Source organism: Haliaeetus leucocephalus, unplaced genomic scaffold (genome assembly GCF_000737465.1).
Source record: "Haliaeetus leucocephalus isolate CR32 unplaced genomic scaffold, Haliaeetus_leucocephalus-4.0 Scaffold273, whole genome shotgun sequence".
NCBI classification, from domain to species: domain Eukaryota; kingdom Metazoa; phylum Chordata; class Aves; order Accipitriformes; family Accipitridae; genus Haliaeetus; species Haliaeetus leucocephalus.
Window position 1 is genome coordinate 10,930,464 of NW_010972709.1, and position 13,168 is coordinate 10,943,631.

At 47.9% G+C, this 13,168-nt stretch overlaps 1 protein-coding gene across 1 annotated transcript; it reads left to right on the plus strand.

Annotated features, from left to right (window-relative positions):
- Positions 1-4,350: 4,350 nt before the first annotated feature.
- Positions 4,351-8,913, plus strand: OCSTAMP (osteoclast stimulatory transmembrane protein). Its single transcript, XM_010569794.1, is given in 3 exon segments — positions 4,351-4,456; positions 6,490-7,584; positions 8,627-8,913. Coding segments are annotated over 3 exon segments (1,488 nt in total).
- Positions 8,914-13,168: the final 4,255 nt, after the last annotated feature.

The following is a 13,168-nucleotide window of genomic DNA, read 5'->3' on the forward strand; positions in this document are numbered from 1 at the left end:
GTAAACTGGTGGAGCTGGCAAGGCAGACTGGCCTGGAGTAGGGATCCAGTGCGTCCCCTCTGCTCCTGTGCTGCTGATAAACCCCAGGGCCAGGTGGGAGAGCTGGCAGGGTGATGCTCACCAGCCACAGCTGCTGCTGCAGGAGGTTACCCTTAGGGTCGCATGGTAGGTGGGGACTCGTGGGGCTTGAACCGAAACTGCCAAAACCAATTGAATGTGGAACTTCAATCAAGTTCAAAAAAATCCTTAATATTCAACAAAATCCTTAATGATTGTGGAAAACGTACAATAAAGCACATTTGTTAGCACATCACATCGTCCTGTTCGCTCTGTAGATTGAGGGGAGAAAAGCAAAGCCCGAGCCTCCCCCTCCTCTCGCTTCACCCCTTGATTTGGGCAGTGGTTCCCCGGGAGGGCAGTGAGGTCTCCTTTCCAGTCTGAGCCAAAATGGAGCCCTGTTAAGCAGTGGAGCAATGGGAAAGCTCATAGCCCAGCATCTGAGGGCTGCTCTGCTAAAGGGGTGCAGCCGCGGCAGCTGCCTTTGCTGGGGATACCCCGTATCACTGTCCTGCTGCCCCGGGGCAGCTCCATGCCAGCTACGCGCTGGGTTTGGGCACTGCCGTTCTGCATGGATGATCCTCGTCGTGCCTTAGTGAAGATGGGCTGAATGGGGAAGGGAAAATTGCTCCCTGCAGTTCCCTTTCCCAGCCGGCTGCCCCGTGAACAGCACGGCATCGCTGTCCCAGGGCCAGGGAACGGGCTGTACCCTTGGGTGGCCGGGCATCGCAGGAAGGAGTCTTGCTGTCCCACTGCCCTGCTGTGGCTAGAGCTGCTGCTGCTGAGGATCGGAGTCGGTCACTGGAACAGAGCTGCCTCTGTCCCTGCAGCCAGGAGGACAGGCAGTGAGGGCCTTTGGATTGTCTAATTTCGAGGCTCAGAGGGTAACATCCAGTCCGGCTCCGTTGCAGGTGTAGGCGTCACAGGTTTACTTAATGGTCTCAGCTCTGGCTCTGCATCCTAGCTGAATCCAGGAGGCTAGTTTTACTTGGGCATGAAAGCAGAACTGAGGCCACAAAGTTTGTGTAGAAGTCTCCAAAAATCACTCCCAGCATTCTGGCATGTCTGTGGCACTGTTGAGAGAGCAGAAGGTATTTCAGAATGCAGCCGAGGAAGGTCTATTACCTCCGTGCTGACATGAGAAACTAAGGCAGGGAGGGGACCAGTGACTTACCCAAGATCACACAACAGGGCCTTGGCAGACCTGGGAAAGGTGTGAGGAGCACCTGGATCCTAAACCTCTACTTTAGTCGAAGACCTGGCTTCTCCCAGCTCTATCAGCAGCCTCTGTGTTTCCCAGAGCTCCCCAGAGGATCTGGTTTAAGGCATGCGGACAACAGCATTACCTAATTCTGCTTTTTCGTATCTTTTTCATGCATCTGTGAAAGCACGACTGGTCTGGCATGCTTGATTTTAAATTTTTTTTTTTTAAACAGAGATTTTAAGATTTAGTATTTCTGGGGTTCAAGGGTGAACTGGTCTGCGTGAATAATTTCTGCTTCCATTTGCTGCTGCTAGTACTAAAATTTGCCAAAAGCAGCCTTTAATGGTAAGTCAATCCCATTATTCTTGTAGGGTCTGTGATCTGAGTAGAGATATGAAAATTCCCAGGAAGTTGCATTTCAAGTCCTGTACTAACCTTCTATAACTTTGACTGTATTATTTTAAAGGAACTTTGCCTGCCTATGCACTGTTTCTCTAGGAATGTAAAAATCCAACAACCATCACAAAAGCCATTCACATTAGCAGCTTGCTTGTGAATTTTAATTAACAGGAAATGCCACTCACGCATTGAAATTCAACATCCAGAATATCTCTGCTTTACTCCTTTGATGTTCCCCATCCAATCCTGGACCAACGTCCACATGTTCTCCCGAGACACTGGGAGGAAAATCATTCTAGTTTATTTACAGTAGGGGAGCATTCTGTAGTATCTTTTATCCCAGAAGCATTCAAGTTGCTTTACAAACATCACACAGAAGAGCTGCTATATGGGTCTTTACAGCAGTGAGTGATTCTGGGGCTGTGCTCAGCCGATGTGCACCCGGCAGTGATGCGGAAGTTCAGGAGAAAAAGGGAAAGATTCCTGAAACAAATGAAAGCCCGGCATGATAGGGGAAATTCAGCTATTGCAGTTTAGATAGCCTTGGTTCCCTTATCACATGTATCCCTCAACAGTCACTGAAAGGATGTTGCCGGGATTTTTCTATATTTCTATAGTAGACACCTAAGAAGACATGACCTGGGTCTGTATCACCATAAGTTGTTCATTTGCATGTGATTTTAACAAGCAAAGAATCACCACTAATGGGCTAATCTTTCCCACACCCTCAATTTCTTGAATTGGCAGAATAACGTGATCAACAGGTGCTGATGATATTGCCATGAAGAAATATCTTCAGCCTTAAATCATCCTATTTTTAGCCCTCCACTACTCTGCTTTATCCAGTCATTTTCTTAAGCTGTGTAGTTCATGTACCCCACACTCTACCTGTGATATAGCTGCTCCTTTACATTGTACCCCCTCCCATCATCGTCACCCCCGCAGGGTTACCCTGTCACTACAGGTTGAACTTGCAGGTGTCTTGGCAAGAGACTCCTGTTCGGACTGCCCTGAGCCCCACTCTGTGAGCACTGCAGTCTGCAAAGCAGAAATGGATTTCAAATCTCTGTCCTGGTTGGTACAAGCTCAGCCACCGTCCCTAATCAGAGCAAAGCCAGTCTATGCTTACCAGCTATGATGAATAAAATGAAACCCTCTGTTGTCTTCTTATAGTTCCAGCAATCTAGTTGCAGGCATGTGGGTCTCTCCTTTATCTCCTACTGTAGTGCTAAAAAGTCGAAATCAGGGATGTTAGAAAATTTTAGAGCTTAAGCACTATAGAGACTGGAGCTAGTCAAGAAAGCAAAGCCCCTTTATACCACCTGGGAGCTTGGCCAAGAGATCCCCAATGACACAGTGGGAAAATGCACTTTGGAGCATCCTGGGGACACACAGTGTATGCATCCCCAACACTGGCTCGCAGCCTCCCGTTTCTCCTTCACTTCCTCAGTTCTCCTTAAAACTCTCCCACCCACAGACTTTAGTTTCTGAGCTGAAATGAAGACAGACCTTGAGGTATTTTAGCAGAATGTGACCGCAAGATGTCACAGTTGCTTTGCTGAGATGCGCGGTCCTGCCCGTGTCCTACTCCCCAGCCTTTGCCCGCAGTTCTTCCTGTATCTTTATAAGCACACACACTTTTAATTGTTTGGGGTTTTGGTTTGGTGGGGTTTTTTTTGTTTTTGTTTTGTTTGTTTGTTTGTTTAGCAAAGCAAGCTTTGTTCCTTGTGTCCTAGGGAAAGTTCGGCATTCATGGTTCTAGCTCATTTGGAAATTATCAGTTCAGGGTATAAAATAGAAGGTATCCCAGATTTAGGATAGTCCAGCCTGCAGAGATCAATTTTGAGTTGAGCCAGAGGAAAAGCTAGGTTTGACTTTGCATACAAACACTTCTTGGTGCTGCTTGGAGTTACTGGTCAAGCACAGCTCCCCCACAGACTTCAGCTCCCCTTTGCCAGATGATGCAGCAGGCTCAGAAAACACTAATCACTGTGTTGTGGACTTGAGGTTTTTTTGGTTCTTTATTGCTAACATTTTTATTTTGCTGCCCAGAAAGCTACCTGCTTAGCCTGGATGGGGTCCCGGGGGCTGATGAAATCAGTTAGCTCAGAAATAGAGTGAGGAAGAAGTTTAATGTCAGAATAGCAACTAAGAAGAACCTGATGAGTTTTGCAGAATACAAGTATGGGCCTTTTGGGGTGGTCCAAATTGAATTCAAGACCTAATTCATGGCCTGTGCAAGCAATTGCTATGGATGCTCCAAACAAATGGCACTTTCTTTCACGCCCGCCTGGCTGGTGCCTCTTCCCAGCTGGAGTCAGTCAGAGTTTCTCATTCGGTGTCTGTGCTCCGGGGCACCAGGAGGAAACCTTTGCTCTACCAGCCATGTGAGAAACAGAAAAAAATCTAGCAATAAAGCAGAGTAGTCGCTGAGCAGAGCAGCAAGGGCGGAAAGGACCTTGTCTGGTACCTACAGGAAGGTCCGAGGAAGCAGGCAGAGGTTTGCTCTGCCCGCTTGTGCTCGTGATTGCTCGTCCTCCAACGACTGCCGCTGCCGTGGGGTCTGGCCACGTCCCCTGGGGAAGGGTGCTGCTGTCCCACCACTCGCCAGAGCCCCGCGTGCTCCGTCCCCAGGGGCGGCAGGGACAGGGCTGACCTCCAGCCCTTTGCTCTCTCCCGCCCAGGGGAGCATGAGAACATCCCGGGGGCCCGGCGGTTCCCACCCGGCGGGAGGGCTCGGCTCGGCTCGGCACGGGACAGCGGGTCCCTGTAAAGAGCGGCCTCAGCGGCGGCTGGGTGAGCTGCGTTGCCTTTGCCCACAAGCAGTGGCTTAGTGTGAAAGGATCTGGCAAAGAGGCGGGTTTGGTGGGAGCCAGGGAAGGCTCCTGTAACCCATGAGCTCAGTGCAAGGGGGTGGGCAGTGGTGGTACACATTTCTTGTGTGCCAGCTAATCGGAGGAGGGGAAATCCTCTTCTTTGGAAACATAACTGAGGAGCAAACACCACGGGCTGGTCCTCATCTCCCGGTGAGTGGGTTGGGTGGCTGGAGCTCTGTGCTCTGCACATCCCAGGGGTCAGGCGAGTCGGTCCCATGGGGACCACACATCCTGGCTTGCACATCTGGGAGCTTCTTAGCGCTTTGGGAATCCTGCCTGTGGCAGGGCTTGCTTTGCAGTGGATTTGCTGGCTATAGGGAATTGGGAAAGGTTCAAGTTTGAAGCTTCATCTTGCTCTGCTAGGACTATGAGATGGGCCTTTAAGCAGTTTGTGTACCCTGCACACAAGCTCACGGTTTCAGGAAGGAGCAGCAGCCTGCCAGAAAAGATGAACAATTGTCAGCACATGGTTTGCTGGATCCTACCATACCCTTTGTGCCATGACTGATGTCTGAAAGTGGAAAAGCTCCCCTTCTCTCTGAAAGGAGTCCCAACCTTGCTGCTGGCTGGTGAGCAGTGAGAGAAGTCAGCTGGGATGAGACAGCTGATTTCCCCGTGAGGGGTGGTGACACCCCATGTCCCATGTGATGCTTGTTCCATCTTCGTCAGTCCATATGTCATTGACTCATTTTTTTCAGCTACGTGTTATGAAAATAAGCCTTCTCTGCAACAACAATAGTATCAGAAGAAGTGTAAAGCCCAAGCAGTGCTGTGCATCCTGGCTCTGTCCTGTAGTGGGGTTATTCCCCAGGCTTCATGCACCAGGTTTGCCCATTCACTTCAGGAATTGCCAGCGCTGCTGATCTGAATTGCCTTAAAACGTAGTGACGTTTGGGGTGGGGTTTTTTTGAGTCCTGGCTCTCTGGTGCCAGCTGCCTTGGTTTCCTATCCTGCATCTCCCAGCAGCTGCATCCAGGATCTTCTCAGAGCAATAAGGTACTGGAGCATGGAGAGTTTTCGAGCAAGACTGGGGCACCTCTCTGCTGCTGGGTAAGTAGTGCCTGCTTTAATGCCTCTCATTTCCTCTGTCTTGATAGCCGTTGAATGGCCTTTTTCCACTGAAAAACCTCCTTTGCTAGAGAAAATTCTCCCTCAAATGATAACTAAGGCTGCTGTCAGGCAGGGGGAGACAGGGATTGCCTGACTGAGCTTAATCCTGGGGAGAAGCTCCTTCTCCCCACCAGGTTTTCTGCTCTCTGGAGAGTCACTCCAGATGTGCAGTCTGAGAAATGATATTCCTTCCCAAACATTTGTTTTCATTAGACATTTAAATAGCTTTATGGGACATTTCATCCTGTCTGCAGTGGCCAAATTCTTATCCTTGGAGATTTCCTCTGGTACTGGAGCTTTAGTGTGAAACTGTTTTCTCTGATCAGTTCTGTATTTGTCACCCTTAAACCTGCAGTTTTTTGTTTGGTCTCCTCTTAAGAGGCAGGGAGAGCTGAAACTCCCACTCACGTGTCTCTCATTCATTGAACACTTTGTAATTACAGAGCTGGTCTAACGATTTCCACAGCAGCCAGGAGCCTCCTCTTTCTCACTCCAGCATCCCCTAAATAACCACTAAAGCCACTCCTAGCCACTGCCAATGAGTTGACCCCTCTGAATGACTTTATTATGATTTTTATAGAATAATACAATGCTTTCCTTTGCTTGCATTAAAGGAGGAGCAGTTGCATTGTGCTTTTTATTTGATCTTTCAAGAAATGCCTTGAACTTCCCTGTCTTGCACGCTTCCAGGGAAGATCTCAGTCCCTGCTACTCAGGTTAGCAGAGAAGTAGAGAAGAGTGAGACCAGAGGCGCTCAGACAAGGACAGTATAAAGACCCATGAGTGATCATCTCGAGAAAGCCCCAATTAGTGCATTTCTGTACTTCCTCTGCTGACACTCAGGTACTTGTTCTTTTTACAGGATGAGAGCCCATGCCTACTGTGAAGACTTTCTACTCCCAAAGGTTTGCAGGACCACGGTAGACCTGTGGTCGGTTTACTCCAAGCCTGTCCCAGCAAACGGCAGAGAGCTGTGGACCTTGTTTCTGCAGTGTTCATGCATTACAGTGGTGATAGGAGGCCTCTTTTACAACTGGATGTTTGCTTCCCTGGAATACTCCTGGCATCTCTCCATTGCCATGGCCATGTCCTTCAGTCCGCTCCTTCTCCTGACCCTTTTCTTGGTGCATCCTGCCCGTTGTGTCTTCAGTATGATCATGCCTACGTTAGGTACCAAACAAGGCCGGAAGCTTCTCTTGTCAACCTGCATCATGATAGTAGTGATTAACGTAACACCCAACATCATAAGCAACATTAAAACCATACTGCAGGTTTTTAAGTGCATCTGCAAGAATTCCTCTGAGAGTCTTTTGAACTCAACTGCTCTGCTAGCAACAGCTTCCTGGGAGTTTGGGGGTGCAATCCAAGAAAGCATGAATTCCATTAATATTTATAGGCCTATGAATGGACATTTTCAGTTTTCATTGCTTAAGAACAGCTCCTTTATTTACCAACAAATGCACCTTGCTGGTGAGAAAATTGGGAGGGACCTTTTGGCTGTTGAGGTACTGGTCAAAGACTCTGTACAAGTAGGCAACAAGCTGGTTGCTGGCTTCTCCGTGCTCTATCTTTGTTTTGAGTCCACCTGGTATTTGAAAAATTATCTCACCAACCTCCGCTTTGACAATTTTTACATCACCAAGAAGTTGGAACGTTTAGCTGTGGCCAGAAAAGCAGCTCACCTGCTGGTGGGCTCATCCAAAACCCTCATTCGACCAACAGGCTTGAAGTTGTCCCGGGAAGAAGTGATGCTGTGCCTCGTGCAAGCCATGCTCCTCACCGTGGCCCTGATGCTGATGCTGGTGGTCGTGGCAATGGACCACTTTGCATTTAGTGTGGCAGACACCGCGGTGAGAAAGGCAGCTCAGTTCTCCACAGTGCCTGTCACTCTCAGCATTAAATACCGTGTAAGTGCTGGTGTCCCCTCTCCTTCCCTGTGCGGGGACCCCGCTGTGTATCACATCACAGGAGGCAGCGGTGGGGATTGCAGTCTTTGTAGCCTTATTTGCATGATCTTGACTTCCCTCCCCAGCAGCCAGCTGTACAAGTAACGTAACAGGCTTGGCGGGGAGGAGGTAGAGGCACAACCTCTGTTGCTCCTTCCAGTGCATCTAATAGCAGCATATACCCTCTCCCAATTACAGCCCCTTGGGAGCGAGGAGGGGAGCAAATAGTGCCTGACGCTGCAAAGACACGGCTAGCAGGTGGCAGTCAGATGTCCCTGTATCTCCAGGTCCCTTCCCTAGGCAGGGTGGAGGAATGGGTGTCCCTGCAGCACCATCCCCTGCCACAGAGTGGGTGCAAGCACAAAAGGAAGGAGGAAGCAGATGACTACGTGTCTCAGCTGTGAGGATGTCTCCTCATCTTATTGCACTGGCTGTCCTTTAAGGAGAAAGCTTTGTTGTCACCCTGTGCAATGCCTTTCACAAACCTCCCCAGTTTCTATTTTAATATCCTTTATCTGGACTAGCTCTGGGTTAGTTTTTTAGCTTTCTTCTATAATACAGCCTGCCTCCCTCCCCAGCCCCAGGGTTCCTTAGTGCACTTACTTGCTTATGATGAATTTACAGTAAAATAATCAGGCCTCAGAAAAAAACCTAATATTCGCTTATGCAGCCACTAATACTGCTGTCTGGATGACGTCTTTCACTGTAAATCTCACACAGTGAATACCTGTTATGATCTCTGTAACAGCAGATAAAGATGACAGATGACTGGGTCTCATTGTGCCAAGTACTCAGCACCTACAGATCATGCTGTTATTCTCACTCAGCCTGAAGGGTATATGCGCTTCGATGTCCTCCTCTCAATGCACCCAAACAAGCTGTAACGGTGATTACACCCCTCCAGGCTGATGTTTTTGTAGTAACCAGATGATTTCAGTTTGTTCATACCCCATTTAACTTTTAACTCTCTTTATTTCAGGCTAAAATGGGGATCCTGCACTTTTTTTGGAAAATTTTATGGCTTCCCGATGAAGAATTACCACTTCAGGACTTTGAAGGAAGTTACCAGCATTATCTGACCTTCAGCTCTGCCCACTGCAGGGTCAGTCCCCCAAAGCCTCCCAACCCCTCTGTGCTGCTTGTTGTGGGGCTGCTCTTCTGCATCCTGTATGCCACCGTATTCCTGGAAACCTATGCACACCGCCTGTGCAGAAAAATCGCAGGCTCCTTCTTCGAGAGCTGGGAGGAGAAGCGAGCACTTTATCTCTACAAGAAGCTGTCCAGAAAGCACAAGGAGGAGCAAAACTGCATGAGAAACTAAGGATACTTTTGGAAATACAGGGAATGCCTGAGACCTGTGGCAGTGGCTGGGCACAGACGTCTGCAACGGGATCACACATTTAATCTTCCAGAGTCAGAGACATGTTTGGACTGTCAGGAAAAATATTTGCCAAAAAAAGAAAAAAAGGCGAAATGTCACATTTTGCATAATTTGAGAAAAATGGGCTAAATTTTCTTTTTTTTTTTTTTTTACTCTAGAAGGCATGGAGTCAGCTTTTCAGGAATGGTGGGAGATGATAGCTCATATGACTTGGAGGATATCTGCAGCATTAGGCAAGGCTAACTGGGAAATATGTGGGAGTTGGGGTGCGGGAAGAACTTATTTACCTCCCCCATCACATGCATGCTGGAAGAAGTACATGCTTCCTTTCTTTCTCAAGTTATGCCTTCAGGCAACAAAAAAGGAAGCTCATTTGACTCATTAATTTAATTTTCAGGAGGTTTTTCTTTCAGGTTTCATGCACAGAAACCTGGGTAGGCTGGATAAATATTAGCCTTTAGAAGATAGTTTATTCACCTAAGAAAGTGTCATTTCAGCCCACTGAAATAAATTCAGGACCAATATGACCATGAGATGCACATCCTAGTCATAGGTACTGGTGGAAATCAGCACGTGAGGACTTTATGAAATCATTTCACAATGGCTTCTCAAAATAAAATATAAATAAAATAGCTGAAGGACCTTAGAAGAGGAGGAGACCAGCCAATAAAGGCCAATTTGGGTGTCAGTCTTTTTACCCAAGCAACAAGTGATAGCATGAGAGGGAACAGCCTCAAGTTACACCAGGGGACATTTAGGTTGGATATTAGGAAAATGTCTTTGCCGAAAGGGTTGTCAAGTGTTGGAACAGGCTGCCCCGGGAAGTGGGGGAGTCACCATCCCTGGGGGGATTTAAAAGACCTGTAGATGTGGCACTTAGGGACATGGTTTAGTGGTGGACTTGACAGTGCTAGGTTAACAGTTGGACTCTGTGGTCTTAAAGGTCTTTTCCAACCTAAATGATTCTATGATTCTAATTTAGGCCAACATCCTGGAGGACTTCAAAAGTAGTAGACAGAAACTTGACATTTGAATCAGTGCTCTGCAGGGAACAGGGAAGTAGCAGGACTTGGAGGGCTGGACTTGCCTGAACTGAGAGCTGGTTTTACATGTTGGGTTGTTTAAAACTCAGAAACTCTGGTATTGTATCCAAGATGGAAAAATCCATCACTGAGGCAGTGTCTGAAACATGTTATTTTTGAAAGAGAGGCAGATCAGAGACCTCTGTAAGGGCAAGAGCCAGAGGGGGAGATAAATCAGTGCCAGGTTAAAAACAAAGCAACTTCGCAGCTTCATTTCTTCAAAGCATCTCTATTATTTTCCTCCCATCTCCCATTAGAGTCTTCATTAAGATAATTATTTGACATAATGCACCTCAATGAGATTAAATTACAGAAATGAAGTGGCAGCTGCAGTCAGATGCACCGAATTCTCTCAGCTTCTGAGGTGCTTGAAACAAAGTAGGTCTGGATTTTTTTTTTTTAAAGCATCCATCTAACAAAACCCTGGTGCATTCATCTCCCCCGGTTTCTCAATTTCCTGCTGTTATGATGATTAATCCAAGCACCTTCCTGCCTCTACAGCAACTAGGGGACTTTGTCATGAGGTTTCTGTAGAAATGCTTTGTGTTGTTGTTTGGGGAAAGCAAATAGATTTCCACATGCCCATTGAGTAGTCAAAATGATCTGGAGCCAGGAGTTAAAATAGCTGGGAGGAGGAGCCCCTTCAGCCAGCAAACCATCCCAGCAGCGTGTTGCCTTCCAACAAACACATCTTTAAAAAAAGTATCTCCTTGGGAAGACTCATCTTTTTGGCAAGAGATGCGCATTAATGTTTAAGAAATAATTTTTTTATGGCCAGCGGCATTTGGGGAACTCCCCTGAGCAATATCCAGTTCCTCTCCTTGCTTCTGAGGGAGGTCTTCAGAGGAGATTGGGGCATGGGGAGAAGAGGCTGAAATTGTGAAATGCTGGGGACCAGCATGGGTCAGGCTTTGTTTTAGAGATGGGCTCTCCGGGTTCAGATGGGAGTTTGGAGCAGGTGGGACCACAGAGCTGGACTAAGAGGACTAAGTACCAACCTGAGTGTCCCACTGCATCCTTCAGACAGGCACTGTGCAGCTCCCAGCCAGGGCAGCTGAGCAGTGTGTGAGGCAGCTCCTGAAACACCCCTTTTCAGCCTCAGAAATGGTATTTATTAGGAAAAACTGACCCCAGTCCAGAGCAGTTCTCCCTGTCTTCTCTAGAGTTTCCTTCAGCTCCCACTAAATTTTAACCACTGAAAACTAATCCTGGGAACTTTGCACTTCTAGACTGTAAAATTCAGCATCAGACAAGCCTTGATTAGTGTAATTACATCTGCTTGAAAGGATAATAATCAGTGTGAGGTACTGCTGCTCTGCCTCTGCCCCCAGAGTCGCAGCCTTCATAAACCCATGAGGCAGAGTTGTGCTCCCATTTCCATTCTGCAGAAGAGGCTAAGGACAAGAGTTTATAAAGTTCTTTGGTGGGTATCACACCAGTTTCAGTGGGTTTGTTGACAAGGGAACCATGGGCAGCAGAGCCCTTGTTGCCTGCCTGCATCTAGAGATCAATTGTCCTGCCCTTGTTTGGACATCTGCCATAGGAGGCAACAGATTGTGCCGCAGGTGCCATCCCTCTCCTCGGCCTTGGGACTCTCATGCAAGGCGTTTAGGTTTAATAGCCATGTAGAAATCAGCAAAGGAAGAATTTGGGTTTAGAAGGTGAACACCTTGCAAAGCACTGGTGAGGAGGTAAGGGTTGGGCGGGAGCTGAAAAACTGGCTTTTGTTATAGTAATGCTGAGGTTTGTTACTTAGAAAGGAGGGTAATAAACGTTGTGAAGTGTCATCTCACTGGTGTGAAGAGTTTTTTTTAAATGTAGGAAGGAAAAAGTCACTTTGATACCCATTATGGTTATTTTAGAGGTGAAGTTGTACTGGTGTTGAAAAGTGTGCGTGCTGAAGGCAGATATACTTGTCTATCACTGAGAAAGTGAGCGAGCGGCTGCGTGGTGCTTAGTTACTAGCTGGGGTTAAACCACAACAGAGACTCAGCGAAGAAGAGCTCTGAGTGGTTTCCAGCCTGAAGGACCGGTGAGGAGAGTCACAGGGAAACCACAGGTATGGAGTTAAACCTGAAGAAGTGTGTGGCAGAGGTGAGACCCGGGGCAGCTTGCATGGCTGGCAAGACCTTAATTCTTGACATCCCTGGGGGGTGTCAGCAGGAGCCCAGGAACAGAAATGGGAAGGGAGGCCCTGAGGAGTGAGGGATGCTCCCACTGTCCCTGCTTCAGCAGGAACAGCTTGTGCAGCACATCAGCCACATCATCCCTGGTGCCGAATTGGGCTGTGATGCTTTCCCTGGGCAGGGGGGATGGTGAGAGGCAGACCTGCTGGAAATTGCTTTGCTCTCCTGTGAGGTGTTGTTCCTCAGCAAGACAAAGGCATGACAACATAGAAAATGTTACCCATTATAGAGTCATATTATGTGCTCGAGAGGTAAACTGACTTGCCAGAGTTTGCTTAATGGTGCAGCAGAGAAATACTGAACAGATTTAACTGGCAGGCAAAGTTAATTTATTCACATATTTTTATTAAGTAGTACTAATTCACAAGCCTCATTATTTGCTAAGGGATTTTCATCCCTCAGAGCCCCTCCATACTCCCACCCTCACTTCTGCTCATTACGGCTCTCGTTGCCTTCGTTTTCCCTCAGCACCACCCTCCTGTCTCGCAGGCAGGAGGAAGCGGGGAGCGAGGCTTTGCTTCCCCCCACAAGCTCCTGGTGCTCTGCCTGGAGCCCACAGGGCAGGTCCTGCGAGTCCATCTTCTCCACAGGGGAACTACCTGCTGGGCAATGCTGCTCCTACACTGGCACAGTGGCTTATTTACTGTCTCTAACTGCTTTCTGCAGGGAAGGATTTCATCATGTCTAGCTTCTAGGTTTGGAAATTTGTGAAGTTGAAAGTTCAGGGTCAAACGTTTGTGTGCAGTGAGGCAGAGGCAAGGCTGGGTGGGCTGGAGAGCATTTGGTGATGGGTACCAAACTTCCTTGCTGTTGCTCATTAATGCCAGCGCCAGCTCACATCTTTGCCAATCCAGCCTTGACCCTGCTGTCGTGGCTCGTCATTGTAACTCAAATCTGCTTCAGCTGCCACCACTGGAAATGTTGCCA